At 40.8% G+C, this 13,894-nt stretch overlaps 2 protein-coding genes across 2 annotated transcripts in view; one reads left to right on the forward strand and one right to left on the reverse strand.

The window, feature by feature from the left end:
• Positions 1-5,717: 5,717 nt before the first annotated feature.
• On the forward strand, positions 5,718-13,314 carry LOC116383674 (peptidase M20 domain-containing protein 2). The gene is made up of 7 exons (XM_031847690.1): positions 5,718-6,279; positions 7,356-7,504; positions 7,609-7,751; positions 8,084-8,238; positions 8,466-8,592; positions 8,789-8,896; positions 9,065-13,314. Exons 1-7 carry the CDS (start codon positions 5,872-5,874, stop codon positions 9,238-9,240), a joined length of 1,266 nt encoding a protein of 421 aa, XP_031703550.1. The 5' UTR covers positions 5,718-5,871; the 3' UTR covers positions 9,241-13,314.
• LOC116383673 (gamma-aminobutyric acid receptor subunit rho-1) overlaps positions 11,223-13,894 on the reverse strand; it is a 13,176-nt gene continuing 10,504 nt past the window's right edge. Inside the window, exon 10 of the mRNA XM_031847688.1 lies at positions 11,223-12,912. Coding sequence (XP_031703548.1) covers positions 12,610-12,912 — 303 coding nt within the window. The 3' untranslated portion in view covers positions 11,223-12,609. The remainder of the gene's footprint in view (positions 12,913-13,894) is intronic.

Here is a 13,894-nt window from a genome sequence, read left to right on the forward strand (position 1 = left end):
GAGAGAGAGAGAGAGAGAGAGAGAGAGAGAGAGAGAGAGAGAGAGAGTGCTCAGGCATACACACAGGGAGGGAAAGCATTCATTTGTAAAGGCGAAAGATATGTACTCTATGAGATGTATGGTCTTTAGAAAACCAGTGCACACTGTGAATCTTTTCTTTGAAATAAAAAAATATTAATGCATGGTTTTATTAACAACTATTAGTTTGATTGGCATGCAGTTTTGTACAGACCTTTATGGTCCCCAGAGGATAAATCCTAATTGCTTTGGGGGAGCCTACATTTTTTCCTTTAACACCAACATGAGGTACATGTGGTCAAACCCAGAATTTATCATGTCAAAATATGGAAAAGTGAAATGGCAGGAGCTGCTTCTGCCAGTTTGCATCTTGAAAAGGTGGCGCTGCGATATTTATGCATATACAAAAACCTGTTGATATCCAAGTCCTTCATAATGCTTGAAAGTATTTGTCCTTACGACTACAGATGTGGGCTTTTCTTTTGGGCATGCATTTCTACTCCAACTTTGCAAACTATTGGCTAGTTGGTTTGTGTACAACACACAGAGATGGTCTAAAACAGGACAGAGGTTGTGTGTCGCAAAGTGCCGTAAAAACTCCTATTGAGACCCAGATTCCAAATGTGCTCTACACATGGCCAAAGAATGCTCCTAAAACCTGAATAATATCAGCAAATCCCACACGTCTTAATTGGAAAATGCTCCTTTTGGAATAAGACCTAATTCGAAATACCCAAAAGGAATATGATGTTTGTATGAGCCATCTCAAATTCTGAATATTGTCATATTTGAAATAATAGTTGAATATGAGTGTGCATGAAAACATGTACTCACGACCCTCGCAGATGCCACAAGTTTAAATCAAGCTTTCGACTAGCATCACTCTGTCAAGAATTTAAAAAGTAATATTCTTTCTAACCAATATTATTTTGTTGTAATCTTGGTCATGGTTGTGCACTGACTCAATATATTTCTTGGACAATTATAATAAATTGTATTGTATTTTTTTTTGTCTTAATGACTCTCGTAGTAAAACTGCCTTGTGCAGGCTCCTCTTTATCTGCCTGTGTCTCCTCAACAGCAGCTCCTCTTGTGTTTTGCTTCACAAAGACTGTCGAAGCTAACGGTGGGCAGGTTTATTCTGACGCAGCAGTTTCCCTCATGCTCCTTTGAAAGGGTTGAAAAAAACTGATATTTCTCTTGTGTTGTCTCAGACCTTTTCACTGTTAGAGACAAACACTGAACCCTAATTGATCCCACAGTCCTCTCCGCAGACATTTGCCCCCCCCCCTGTTGTCTGGCATCTAACCAGTCAATGTTTTATTTAAACGGTTTGTGCTTGTGGCAATTGTCAGAGCTGGGGTATCCTCTGAAGAGAAGGAGGTGTTTCTTCCATCCTCTGGAGCAGAAAACTGAAATTGGTCCTTCCCCCTCAGGAACTCACAGAGTGAATTCTGAAGACATTCAGCTTATAGTGCACCAAGGAGAGTATCAAACCTTTCAAACGCAATACATGTGGGTCCTATGAAAATCAGGCTATGCTGTGGTCTGTTCTGCACAATCAATATGTCAACTGGTCTCTGGGCTTAGCAATTATTTTCAACAAGTCTCCTCCTTTTCAACGACAGCTTCCTGTTACTGATGTAAAAAGAGGGGTAACTTACAAGAAAGCCTTAATATAGATGTATCTGCTTGATGTACAGTAAGTGTAATTTGAGGAAGTTAGTTAGGAAGTTAAAAAGGAAGTTAAGATTTTTATTGTCATATACATATACACATACACGAAATTTGACTTCTGCATTTGACCCATCCCTGTATATAGGGAGCAGTGGGCTGCCAATGATAGGCGCCCGGGGAGCCGGGGGCTCGCTACCCCATGAGCCACGGTCGCCCCGAGGAGTAATAGCATTTCAGATTTCTTACCACTTACTTATTTGCTGTAATCATAAAAGACCCTCCAGCACAACAATTTAGTAAGAGTTCAAGTCGGCACTTCAGCTCCACTTTGCACACACCCTGCTGTCTGACTGCAGCCCCTCTGAGGAGGGACTCCTCGCACTCCCACTGTTCTACACACTGCCCACAAAGGTTGATGTTGTGGGGGCAGACAGCAGCCTTTTCAGCGTTGTCGCACAAAGAAAGGGCACCGCTAGCTGCGCAGACAGACAAGAAAACATACGATTCAGACTGAAGACAGGGAAAAAGTGTTCTGTTCAAAGAGCAATCTAGGTTTTGTATTTTAATGAGTCATTTTCCCTTTGCACTGTGATTTCTGTGATATCGCTATAACAGCTCTTCATCCAAATCTACCATTTGTATTTTGTGCTCCTTTCTCTTTCTGCAGAGCAATCATGGCTTCTCCTGCCTATGCAGACTATTAATTCATCCTCCATCCATTACAAACAAATCACTTCCTGTCTGTTGCAACCCGAGATGAGAAAACGTGTCACTATCTGTGTGCCAGATTTTTTTCTTACAAGGGTGTTAGGAACACCAAATGTATAAGCTTTTATTTACTGGAGATGACTTGAAGCAGCTATAAACTGTTTAATTTACAATCAACAAAGACAATAATATGGACAATGTGGATCACGGCTCTCAATAATAGAATTCACCTGCCCTGACAGTGTAAAAGATAGTTGTTTATGTAGGTTTACACGATTCAGAGAGGAGTCTCAACCTAAATTCAATCATAAACCATCACAAAAACAAGAACAAATGTTGTGCGGCACCATTCCACCCCCACTCCACCGCCTGAAGATGCAGGACGACTTGATAAACCGAGGTGTTAATGTATTCCAGCTCGCAGAACGCAGAGGCACACTGTGTGCACTGATGTGACATTAATGACAGAAACGGGACTGTTGAGTAGCACATGAACCCACACACATGCACGCTCATATTTCTGAGGCCCTCCGGTGATATTTTCCAACTATACCAAGCAGCTTGCTGTGCGATATCGAACATTGAAGGCTCGATTTCCAGGGGACTCCTCTCAGGGTGCATTTTGTTAGGTAGTGATGCTGACAGGATGGAGCAAGCACGACTGACAAGTTGTCAGTTTCCTTCAGTCAGCTGGAACCTCATGTTTAAAATCAGGCTCATCAGTGACTTGTCAGGGTTCATATATGTCTGTTGGAAAGAAAATTAATGGATACAGTTGAGGCTGATATGGTAGCCAATTTATGCAGGGAAAAGAACGAAGATGACAAGGTTTCATTAAAAAAATGTAAATGCTCATGGTGTATCAAAATATCTAGTTTATAATTTGGTAAGTTTTTAAAACACAGCAGCACATGGTTTGCACAATAGTTAGCTGTAATGTAAAGTATACATGACTTGCAGATAATGGCTACAACAGAGGTTCCCAAACTGTGTTCAAAATTATGTCTATTTTTTCAGACTTTCTTGTTTTTGTTGTTGCTGTTTTTACTGGCCTCTAGATGCAATTTGAATGTAACCAGTGATGAGTTGCAAGGAGAAAATGCATTGTTTTAAAATTCATGTGCAATTTTGGGCAACTGGTACATGTATTTCAGGCAGAAGGGACTTAGATGAGTTTATTCAAATCCATAGCATTCCTGGAAAACATTTCTTAAAGTGCCATACAGTGAATCATTTTGTATCAGTAACACAACTGATGGGCAAAAGATTAGCTTGGTGCAACAATATTGAATTGGGGGTTATTATGCCATGATGTCCAATATCAGACTATCAATAGGTTGAAATTGTTGCTGTACAAATAGTCACCCCGACTCTCTTCGTCAAAATAATAATTATAATTAAAAAATATATATTCTTACCATATTTTATACATTTTATTCTTTTTTGCTGGCTTGGGCTTCCATACATGGAGGCTAGAGCAGAGGCACAAACACATTAATATGTGGACCACACTCTGTGATGTGGCCACAGACACGAAAACACATCCAAGCAAAGCCTGTTGTTTGTTTCATCTCCCATTTCAGAGACTGAATACTGTCATCGGGAGCACATCCACTGTGGCTGTCAAAACCAGCCGTCCTGCTGTTGTGACGCATATATCACAACTCATGCATCACTCCGGCAGGGTGTGATGCATGAAATATCAACCTAAAATATCTATGCTGGTTGAGAAATTGAACGCGTGTTGACGCATGTATCATGAGCTTAGAGTGACATGCGGGGTTTTATTTGTTGCATCACTCAGGGGATGCAATCGCTTTTACTTTTGTCTGTAGGGCAGTTGGCTTTCTTCCTGCAACTATTTTATCATCACAATTATCTTGCAGTAAATAAAAACAGTCTTAAATTAACATTTACACAAAAAATCTCAGGTTTTTCTGGAAGCACTGCTTCAAAACGTGCGTAATCATGGGAAATGAAACACATGCTCACAATGCAACTCCCTGAATAAGACAATGGAGTGACACATGGATGCCTCCCTTCGATGTCACTTAATTGATACACAATGGAGAGTGTCAGCATCACCGGCAGGGCGTAAAGTAAGCTGACAGACAGGCCATGTCAGATGTCAGCTTGCTCAGCGCTGTTCAACATGTCTCCTCCTGTGACTGACAACCGGCCCCAATTAACCTCCAACTCAAATACAGACAGAAAAACACATCTAAGTACACCTGCTCTCTCTTTCTCTCTCTCTCACACACACACACACACACACACACACACACACACACACACACACACTCACTGGTTGTGACAGCTGCAGAGCTTTGTCTTTATTCATTCAGCGCTAATTGACCTTATTTTACAGGGCTCTCAGTTAGTCCCTCCTCAGCAAGGCAGCATTGTTTGATTGCTGCATGTGTACAGTCATCCGGGTAGCTGAAGGCAATAATTTAATTAATGAATAGAATAGTAATAGAATTTTGTCATGGTTTTTCTATTCATTCAAATCTCCAAGGTTAAAATGTGAAACACAGCAGAATACAGATTTATTTTCACTGCTAATGAAATGCAGAACCCTGTGCAGAAGGAGCCTTCTACCAAAGTATGTCACTCTGGGTCCCCCTAGTGTGGTAACAGATGGATTTTACTCCTAGCCTACATTTACTGTCATTGGATACAGCACAGCACATGGGCCTGATAGAAGGCTTCTGATTCATCTTGATAAAGTTAAACACAGTGGAGAAGCAGCAATTTGAATTGACTAACATTGAAAAAAATGTGCTTTGGTTTGTCAAGGGTTATGTTCAACAGCACCTCCTACTGCAGCCTCCAAAATGCAGTTACCATATGTTAAATAAAACAGGTTCAACAAAAGATGGACTCTATAACCTTCATGGAGGGAGGGATTTATTACAGGCAATGGTGGAATGTAACAAGTATATATTTACGCAAGTACTGTTTTGAGGTCGTTGTCCTTGAAATGTTTACATTTTATGTTACTCTATGCTGCTTCTAAAATGTACCACTTTAATATTGTACTTTTTATTCCACTACATTTATGTGACAGATTTAGTTAATTTGTATATAAATAAACAAATGCATTATGATATACTGTTATAGATTACCCTTCTAAGCAGTATTGTATAGTTTTTTGCTCATTATCTTGCTCTCAACTGCGTATGGTATCGTAAAAAATAGTGAAAAATACTGGGTCAATCTAGTACTGACCCTAGGTACCGACCCAGATTAACTAAATTTTCAAATGCACGTTTATATAAATCTACTTCCGGTTCCACCCACTCTCCGATTGTCTGAACGGTGCAAAAATGTCTACAGGACGACAGATCACTTTAGCCAATCGGTCTTTGCACCCAACAATTCTTCATCCAAAAGCAGAACCACGTGTCACGCAAAGTAGTTTATTTCAGGAGCTCCCCACCTCCCCTCACTGCACGGTGGGCTGACATGGAGACACCACAGCAGGTGAAAGACGCCGTGCAGCGGTGCATAGACAGACACAAAGACGAGCTGCACAGCTTAAGTCGGGACATTTGGAGCCGTCCTGAACTCGCCGGTAACGAGACACACGCGCACGACCGGCTGGTCCGCTTCTTCTCTCAGGACGACACGTGGACGGTCGAAGCTCACTACAGATTAGCGACAGCATTCCGGGCCAGCTGGGGCCCGGTCGGCGGCGGCGGAGGCGGGGAGGGAGAGCCGGTGCTGAACGTGGGGTTCCTCTGCGAGTACGACGCGCTTCCGGGTATCTGGCACGCGTGCGGTCACAACCTGATAGCGGAGGTGGGAGCTGCGGCCGCTCTGGGGCTGAAAGCTGCTTTAGAGGTCCGGACTGAGCTCCCTCAACCAGTGAAGGTAACGAGGGAGCTGCAGGTTTAATTCATCAACAAACAGCCAGAAGTCAAACATTGACGGCTCACTGTTTTTTTTTTTTTTTTAATGATTTTAAAATCTCCATAACGTCTTCTGTCTTTTTCACAAGACATGGCTTTGTTTCTTAAAGCAATGAAAGACGACCAGAAACCCCCGAGCAAATGACATTGTACTGCCCATATAACAGTAGAAATATTTTGATTCTACATAAATGGATTTATTTAATAGATAACCTAATAAGAACAAGATGCGTTGATGCATGAATTGGCCACAGTAGGTTTCCTATTAGGAAGATATACATTTTTTGAATTTATTCCTTAATCTTTTATATTTTTCAACATCCCAATGACGTGCCTATATTCTGAGAGTCCACAAACAATCACCATTTGCACTTCCAGTAATTACTCTGAAAAGTTAACAACTGTTGTGGTTATATATGAGTGTATTACTTTTTGTTTGTACAAAAGTGTATATTGTTCTGACGTATGTGTAAAACATAACAGAATAAACTATGTAACATGTGTAATATGTCCAAAACATGAACCTATCACAAAACCCATCAACTGAGGAAGACTGCAAGATGCAATTGAAAGCTCCAGAAAAAAAAAAAAAATCGTCTTTCCAGAGTCATATATTCCTTGTTGGTGCACGCATACTCGGCATATTTAGATGATTCTGACTCAAGTTGTCTTTTTGGAGCTTTCAACTGCATCTTGCAGTCTTCCTCAGTTGACGGGTGTTTGCTGAGTCAGCTGTTTAGGAGATGGCTGAGGTATGGTGAAGACATGTGGTCCTGTTTGAAAGGGAGAGATGTGTAACCCCTGTCTCTGCTTAAAGATGGCGGTCTTTAGTTGTGTTTGAAGCAAACTCCAACGGTATACACTGAGTTTAGTGCACTCTGCAAAAGCTAGTAAGTGGACCTTGAGTTAAAACCACTGTTTCCATGTCAAGAGTGAACGTCCACCTTATTTGTGACTTATTTGTCCAGTGAGGCGGACTGACGCACACGAGCTCACATGATGATGTCAAATGACTAAATGAAACACTTTTTATACCAGATAACAGTTTTGGGAACTCCTGCAGAGGAAGATATAGGAGGAAAGATTGAGTTGATCAAGGCGGGAGCCTTCGCTGACGTCGACCTCGTCTTCATGGCTCACCCAGCCCAGCAAGATGCGTCATTCCTGCCCTGCGTCGCACTCGATGAGTACGTTCCTGTTTACAGCATTTATGGAAATACGACGCGTTCTGTGTCCTTTAACGTCTACGTATTTCAGATCACCCTTAAGCCGCTGTGTTGATGTTACACAGGGTGTCGGTGAAGTACCACGGGAAGGCATCTCATGCCTCTGCATACCCTTGGGAGGGAGTAAACGCCCTGGATGCTGCTGTGCTGGCCTACAACAATCTCTCTGCACTCAGACAGCAACTCAAGCCGGAGTGGAGGCTTCACGGTGAGGGAACAGGCAGAAACTGTGATTCGATGAGCTTCAAAGTTCATTCAAAAACAATCTCACCTCAAAGTCCATTCATTGCTTAAACCGACACGGACGAGAAGTCCATATTGTACTCAGGAAAAATGAAAATTTAAACTATGTAGGGCAATTTTTCCAAGTATCTAACATATTTTCATTTGCCTTTTGAAATGTAGAGGGATTGTTTGTTTGTTTTTTACCTCTAATGGTAATCAGAAATGACAGTATAACCTAGATCAAATGTGGAATAGTTCAGTGTTATGGATGCATCCCAACTTATCCTCCTATTGTTTCCATTTCCTCCACTACAGGCATCATCAAACATGGAGGGGAGAAGCCCAACATTATCCCCGTCTACACTGAGTTAAATTATTATCTGCGCACACCGCAGGTTAAGGATCTTTGTGACCTGAAGGCCAAAGCGGAGGCTTGCTTCAGGGCAGCTGCTGTCGCCACCGGCTGCCGAGTAAGCTTGCCTACAAATGTTGTCTTCCCTTTAGAGTGTTGTTCTACTGTAACATAATTCACCGTTCTCTTCAGGCTGCTTTTCTCCTACGTCCGCACTTGCTTCAGGCAGGTTAAACTCGCATTACAGAGCATGCATGGGGCTCCGTAAGGTGTCGATGTATTATAGTAATCTTTGTCGTTGCACCCTTCGTTTTATGAATGACTGCGTACTTGTGTTTCCTTCAGGTGGAGATAATCTACCCAAGCCATGGCTATTATAACATTCTGCCTAATGCCACACTGGCAAACCTGTATGAAAATAATGGAAAAGCTTTGGGGATTCAGTTTCAAGAGCAGTCAGCCAACTTCTCTGGTATGTGATGATAAAAAAAAAAGAAGTATTACAGAAACGGACATTATTTACACTTAAGAATATCTTTCTTTACCTGCTTTGTGCAGAAGAAATGTGAAGAAAACAGCAGAACTTGTGTTTTTTCCAAGATTGTTTTTTTTTTTGTTCACTTAATTAACAACAAATCGTCATCAGTGTATTTATAATTATTTGGCAGGTTCTACAGACTTTGGCAACGTATCATTCATAGTTCCCGGTATCCATCCTTTCTTCTACATTGGCACCGAGGCGTTTAACCACACCGAGGAATACACCGAAGCAGCAGGTACGGCAGCACGTGTCCATTGGGAACAGATGTTGTTTTCTTGCGATGGAATTAGATTGTACTACGATCAGACGGTTTCAGACTCTTTCCAGGTCACTCGGTTTGTCTGTTAAGTTTCTATTTGCTTAGATGCTTTATTTTCCTCCTCTGCTCTTTCCCCTGTGCCAGGAGCTGAAAAGGCCCAGTTGTTCACCCTGAGGACAGCCAAAGCCCTGGCTATGACAGCTGTGGATGTAGTGTACTGCCCTGTTCTGCTGAGGCAAGTGAGGGAGGACTTCAGCCTGGCCAAACTGAAACAGGAGAAACAACTAAAAGGCAGCAATACAGCTCTGACAGCTCCATAAATACAATTAATTTAGTAATAATTATAGGACATTTTATAGCTGACAATCAAGCTTTAACTCGAGCACATTTCAACAGTTTGTATGTTTACGGTTGAAGGACAGAGCCGTAAAACTACAACTCGGTGTGTAATATTTTCGACAACAGGGCCTCTCTGAGTATCTCAAATACCACCTTCATTAGGTTCACCATCAACATGGGTACCCGTTCTATAGGCTGTGTGGTGCCAGGAACTGGAAAAATAGTTTGCACAATGAAATGATAATTTAGTAAATGATTAACGCCAACATTTTAAATAGAAATACCGGCAAAACTAATCACATTCATATAATCCTCAGCTCTAGTTCTCATTTACTGCTGAATGACAATTGTTGGCATGCTAAATTAAAATGTGTTAGCATTTAGGCCCAAGCACCACCTATTGTTATTTAGATAAATGTCACCATTCTAACTCATTGTACCCCAAAATGACTTACAAAAAGCACTTAAAAATATGCAATTCAACTGTATAGCCTACTACTTACTGTGTACTTCTACTTCAGAGGAAAACCCTAGCACTGCATTACCTGATAGAGAAATGTTACAATTGATGTTGCAGATTATTATAATTCATTAAACTATCCAGCATCATATTAAAAGCGCCACCGTGAACATAGCTAAGTAAATTGTGGTGAGAATGTCTCACTTTCACTTCAAGTAAAAGTGCAGTATTAATAGTTTTAATTCAGAAAAGAAAGTTTTGAGTTGGCCTACTTCTTCTACCACTGCCAATATCAACATTCACAGTTAGAGAAAGCGTGAAAAGTAAAGCAAGATGGCGTTTGCCTCGGGCTCCCAGATCACTAAATCCACATTTGACACACACACACACACACACACACACACAAAGTCGCTGTTGCCTGCGGTTAAAAACTTTGGTGAAATACACTTAGCGGAGGTAATTTTAGCAGTATTAGCACTTTCTATGACATAACCACCGTGGTTCTAAAGTAGAGCTTGGATTTAATTAGCAGAGGTATTTTGCTAGCAGTAACATTATTAATGTTATAAGTTAGTATCGGTCTTACACTGGGGAAATACAGTCTTACTCGCGGGTGAAAAACACACCCAAGCCGTGGATTGCTCAACGGTCAGAAACACCGGTGAATGCACTCTGGTTCAACTCTGCTTTCAGTTGGTGTTGACACCCGGGAGATGAAGAAGAGTGTGGTCGTAACTTTAATTAGTCAGCATCCTTGACACGTATTCAGCATCCAGTGAACTGCAGAGCTGCGATCTACAAACGCCAGCTGCAGACGACACACTGGACTCAGTCTGCAGAGCCCTGAAGCCTGCCTCCGCTGCTGATCAGAGCACTTGTTTATTTTTTATTAATATTGAATGTGTCGCGTGAAATTTTGACAGAGCATTGCCTTTGGTCCCCAGGAATACAACCACCAAGTGTGGAGTAGATCGGATTCTTGAGATATGCGAGAACTAACGCAAATACATACATACACAGACAGACAGAGATTCCTTGCTTTATAATTATATGTAATTTCATTCATTTAGATTTCCAGGCATGCCTTCACCAGCACACAGGTCGATTCAAAACGTTGGCTTCCCTTGAGAGGTCACAGATGTGGTGGCACATCAGGTTCTGAGCATCTTTTTGATGCTTTATCCTTTTCATGTCTTTCATGTGCAGGGATGCCTTTGTTCAAGTTTTTATTTTTGTTTTTTTAGAGGGATGATGGCGCGCAAAGGTTGAGTCGTCAACTTTCCCTTTGGGACATTACTTTGATGCAAAGAAAAGTTTAAAAAAAGGAAACATTCTTCAACATAATCCACATATTTGGCTGGGAGAAATCTGAAAATTAGCTTAACATATCCCTTCACGACACGTGAGCAGATAATGGTATTACAGAATATGCAGTTTATATGATTTGGTGTGAAAAGCTCATCAGCAATCAGACCTGTGCTATAGAAAGAAGAGAGATCCTGCAGCATGGTGGCAATCCAACGTCTAATAACTGTGAAAGCTTATTCTCCGGCACCGTTTCAATATTCTGTGTAAGAGAGCAGGAACATACTCCTGAGGAACATTTGGCACTGAGACTTCAGAGGTCGTTCCAGAATGTTTTAGCAGATTTTAATTGATGTCTGCAGCAGCAATATTCAGAAAAAGCAATATTCAGCCATGCGTTTCAATCCATTTATATTTGTACGTACTAAATGTATTACATGGAGATTTAAAATGTACAGTTTTGTGTTTGTGTTGTTGAGCACGTAAGCTCTGCTCAAATAATTTTCACATATTCAGAAAACAAAACATTTATTAAACATTTTCCCCATATATAACATTTTTCCAGAGTTTAATTTAACATGTTTGTTCATTAACCCCCAAAATATATTGGAATATATCTTTTGCCGAACAAAGTATGAAGTTGTTTTAAGTTGAATAGGACGATAAAACTAGCAACTAACAGGTCACAGTGAACCTCAAAGCCCCACAACACCAAACAGAGATGAGATTCAGTTGTATCAAAAAAAGAAGAAAAAAGGGACATTTTTAAAAAGTCAATACCATAATCAGTGTTTGGGATTTACTGAACATATATTTTTACATTTGTGTTTTTAATAGACAGCATTATTTTGCTTTATCAAATGACGAATGCAACGCAGTAAGTAGCTTGAGAGCTAAACAATCGCATTGATACAAAGATCACATGAAAAATGTAACACATACTGAATCGTTCTAATGTGCTGCAAATGAAAAATCAAGCTTCAAGAATAATCACTTTTTTTTTTTAAAGAAATAGTCCCACGTTTTGGGTAATGGCGCTGATTTGTTTTCTCAGCCAAGAGTCCGATAAGAGGATTGACACCACTCTCATGTCTTCTCTAACTTTCCACCAGAAAGCAAATAAGCCGAACTATTAAAGTATTTTAAGAGTACCATTGATTGTCAAGTATAGTTCATATGCAAAGAAGAAGGAATCTGTCCATATCCTGGCAATGTCAGAAATCCGTTTTCAGTTCTCATTTTCGGTTTTGAAATATGGTTAGATTCGCTGCACAGGATAATATCTCTGTGCAGTCAGTCCAATCTTTCCATCAACAGCATTATAGGTACAATATGAAACCACATCGACTTGATCCATTGACAAAACCAGCGACAACAATGATCGTCCTGTTTGTCAGTAACTCATTTATAAACTCTTCAGTTTTAAGTGGCTGGGTCGAGAAGGCAATGGTCACCAATCTGCCAAAGGTCCCCATGCATCTTAAATGCAGTTTCTCTGTCTGAAAAGCATCACATGCAATGATGTTTTTTTTCCTGCTCTTTCCCAAATGAGCCAAGCTCCTCGAGTCTACTTCTTCATCCCGGGTTACGAGTAGATGGACCAATAGATGATGTTAAAGAGGATGTACGCACCAGGAAACAAAACCCTTGAGTACTTGTCTATGGCGTGGGTGTCTATCCAGACGTTCACGTAGGCTCTGGATGGCTGAACCTGGCCTGTGATCTGCGGGTCATTCAGGGAAACCTGGGCCAACATTCGATCCTGGCGACCGCCGTTCTCTGGCATCCCATAATTCCCTGTGGTGTTGACATCCATGGACCCGTAGCCAGTGATCTGGGGGTCGATCATCATATCGTCTGGGTTGCCAATGCCGCATGTACACGGCAGCTAGAGAGGTATAAATAAGACAAAGTAACTGTTACACTTTGTAATCTGTTCATTGTAAACGCTGTTTTCTGTAAAGCCATAAATTAAAACAAGATTATAAATACATTAGATTATTAAATGTTTAGCATGTTGCTGCACACTCAGAGCCTTTAAATAACTTCTGCATCAAACATTTATGGAAGGATGTTTGTGCTAGAAATGTTCCTCGGGGTATGTGGGCAATCTGGCTCCATATGCTGCAGCATTTGGCAGATGAAGAATAGCAATATAGTACACAAGCTGTAGTCCCAGAAATAATTTGCCATAGCCTCGGGAGCAATTTAAAGTGAGTCAATCGAGAAAAATATTTATCTGTTTATTGGGAATGCGCATTAAGTATTAATCCATGTTTCTACCAGTTTAGAAATATATTAATGTGTAAAATATTTTAATGTAAATCAGGTCAGCCTTGTCCTGTGTAGACTTAGAGAGAGAGCTTAATTTCACTTCAGCTGTCTCCTTCCTTACTTTTAATGAGAACATCTTATCTGCAGCTATTACAGGGTGTAACTAGAGTTCTATCAGTTAACAGTTTAAGGAAATTCAAATAATCCCATAGGGGGATTTAAATCATAGAAGCTTCATGGTAAATTTGGATTAGATTCTTTGAGCATGAAGTAGTTTTAATTGACTTCTAACCTTTAACAACTCCTGTTTTACCCGTGAGACACATTTTAGTATATGAACTTAAGTATTGATCATTTAGACTCTTGCATGTCTGGTCAGGGTGGTCACATTTAAAAATATAAGAGTAACACTGAAAATTTGCATGCTTCCAAGAAAAACTAACTATGCATTGGGGAATATACGACTCAAACCGTAAACATGTGCCTTGGGGTGGTTGTTAAAGGGTTAAACCACTTAGAACTGTAACAGTCACGATGTCCTCTGCACAGATCCAAATCTATGTGGCGAGGGTTAACTCGGGGGGGGGGGGGGGGGG

The sequence above is a fragment of the Anarrhichthys ocellatus genome, unplaced genomic scaffold (genome assembly GCF_004355925.1).
Source record: "Anarrhichthys ocellatus isolate YVR2014 unplaced genomic scaffold, GSC_Weel_1.0 scaffold7, whole genome shotgun sequence".
Lineage (NCBI taxonomy): Eukaryota > Metazoa > Chordata > Actinopteri > Perciformes > Anarhichadidae > Anarrhichthys > Anarrhichthys ocellatus.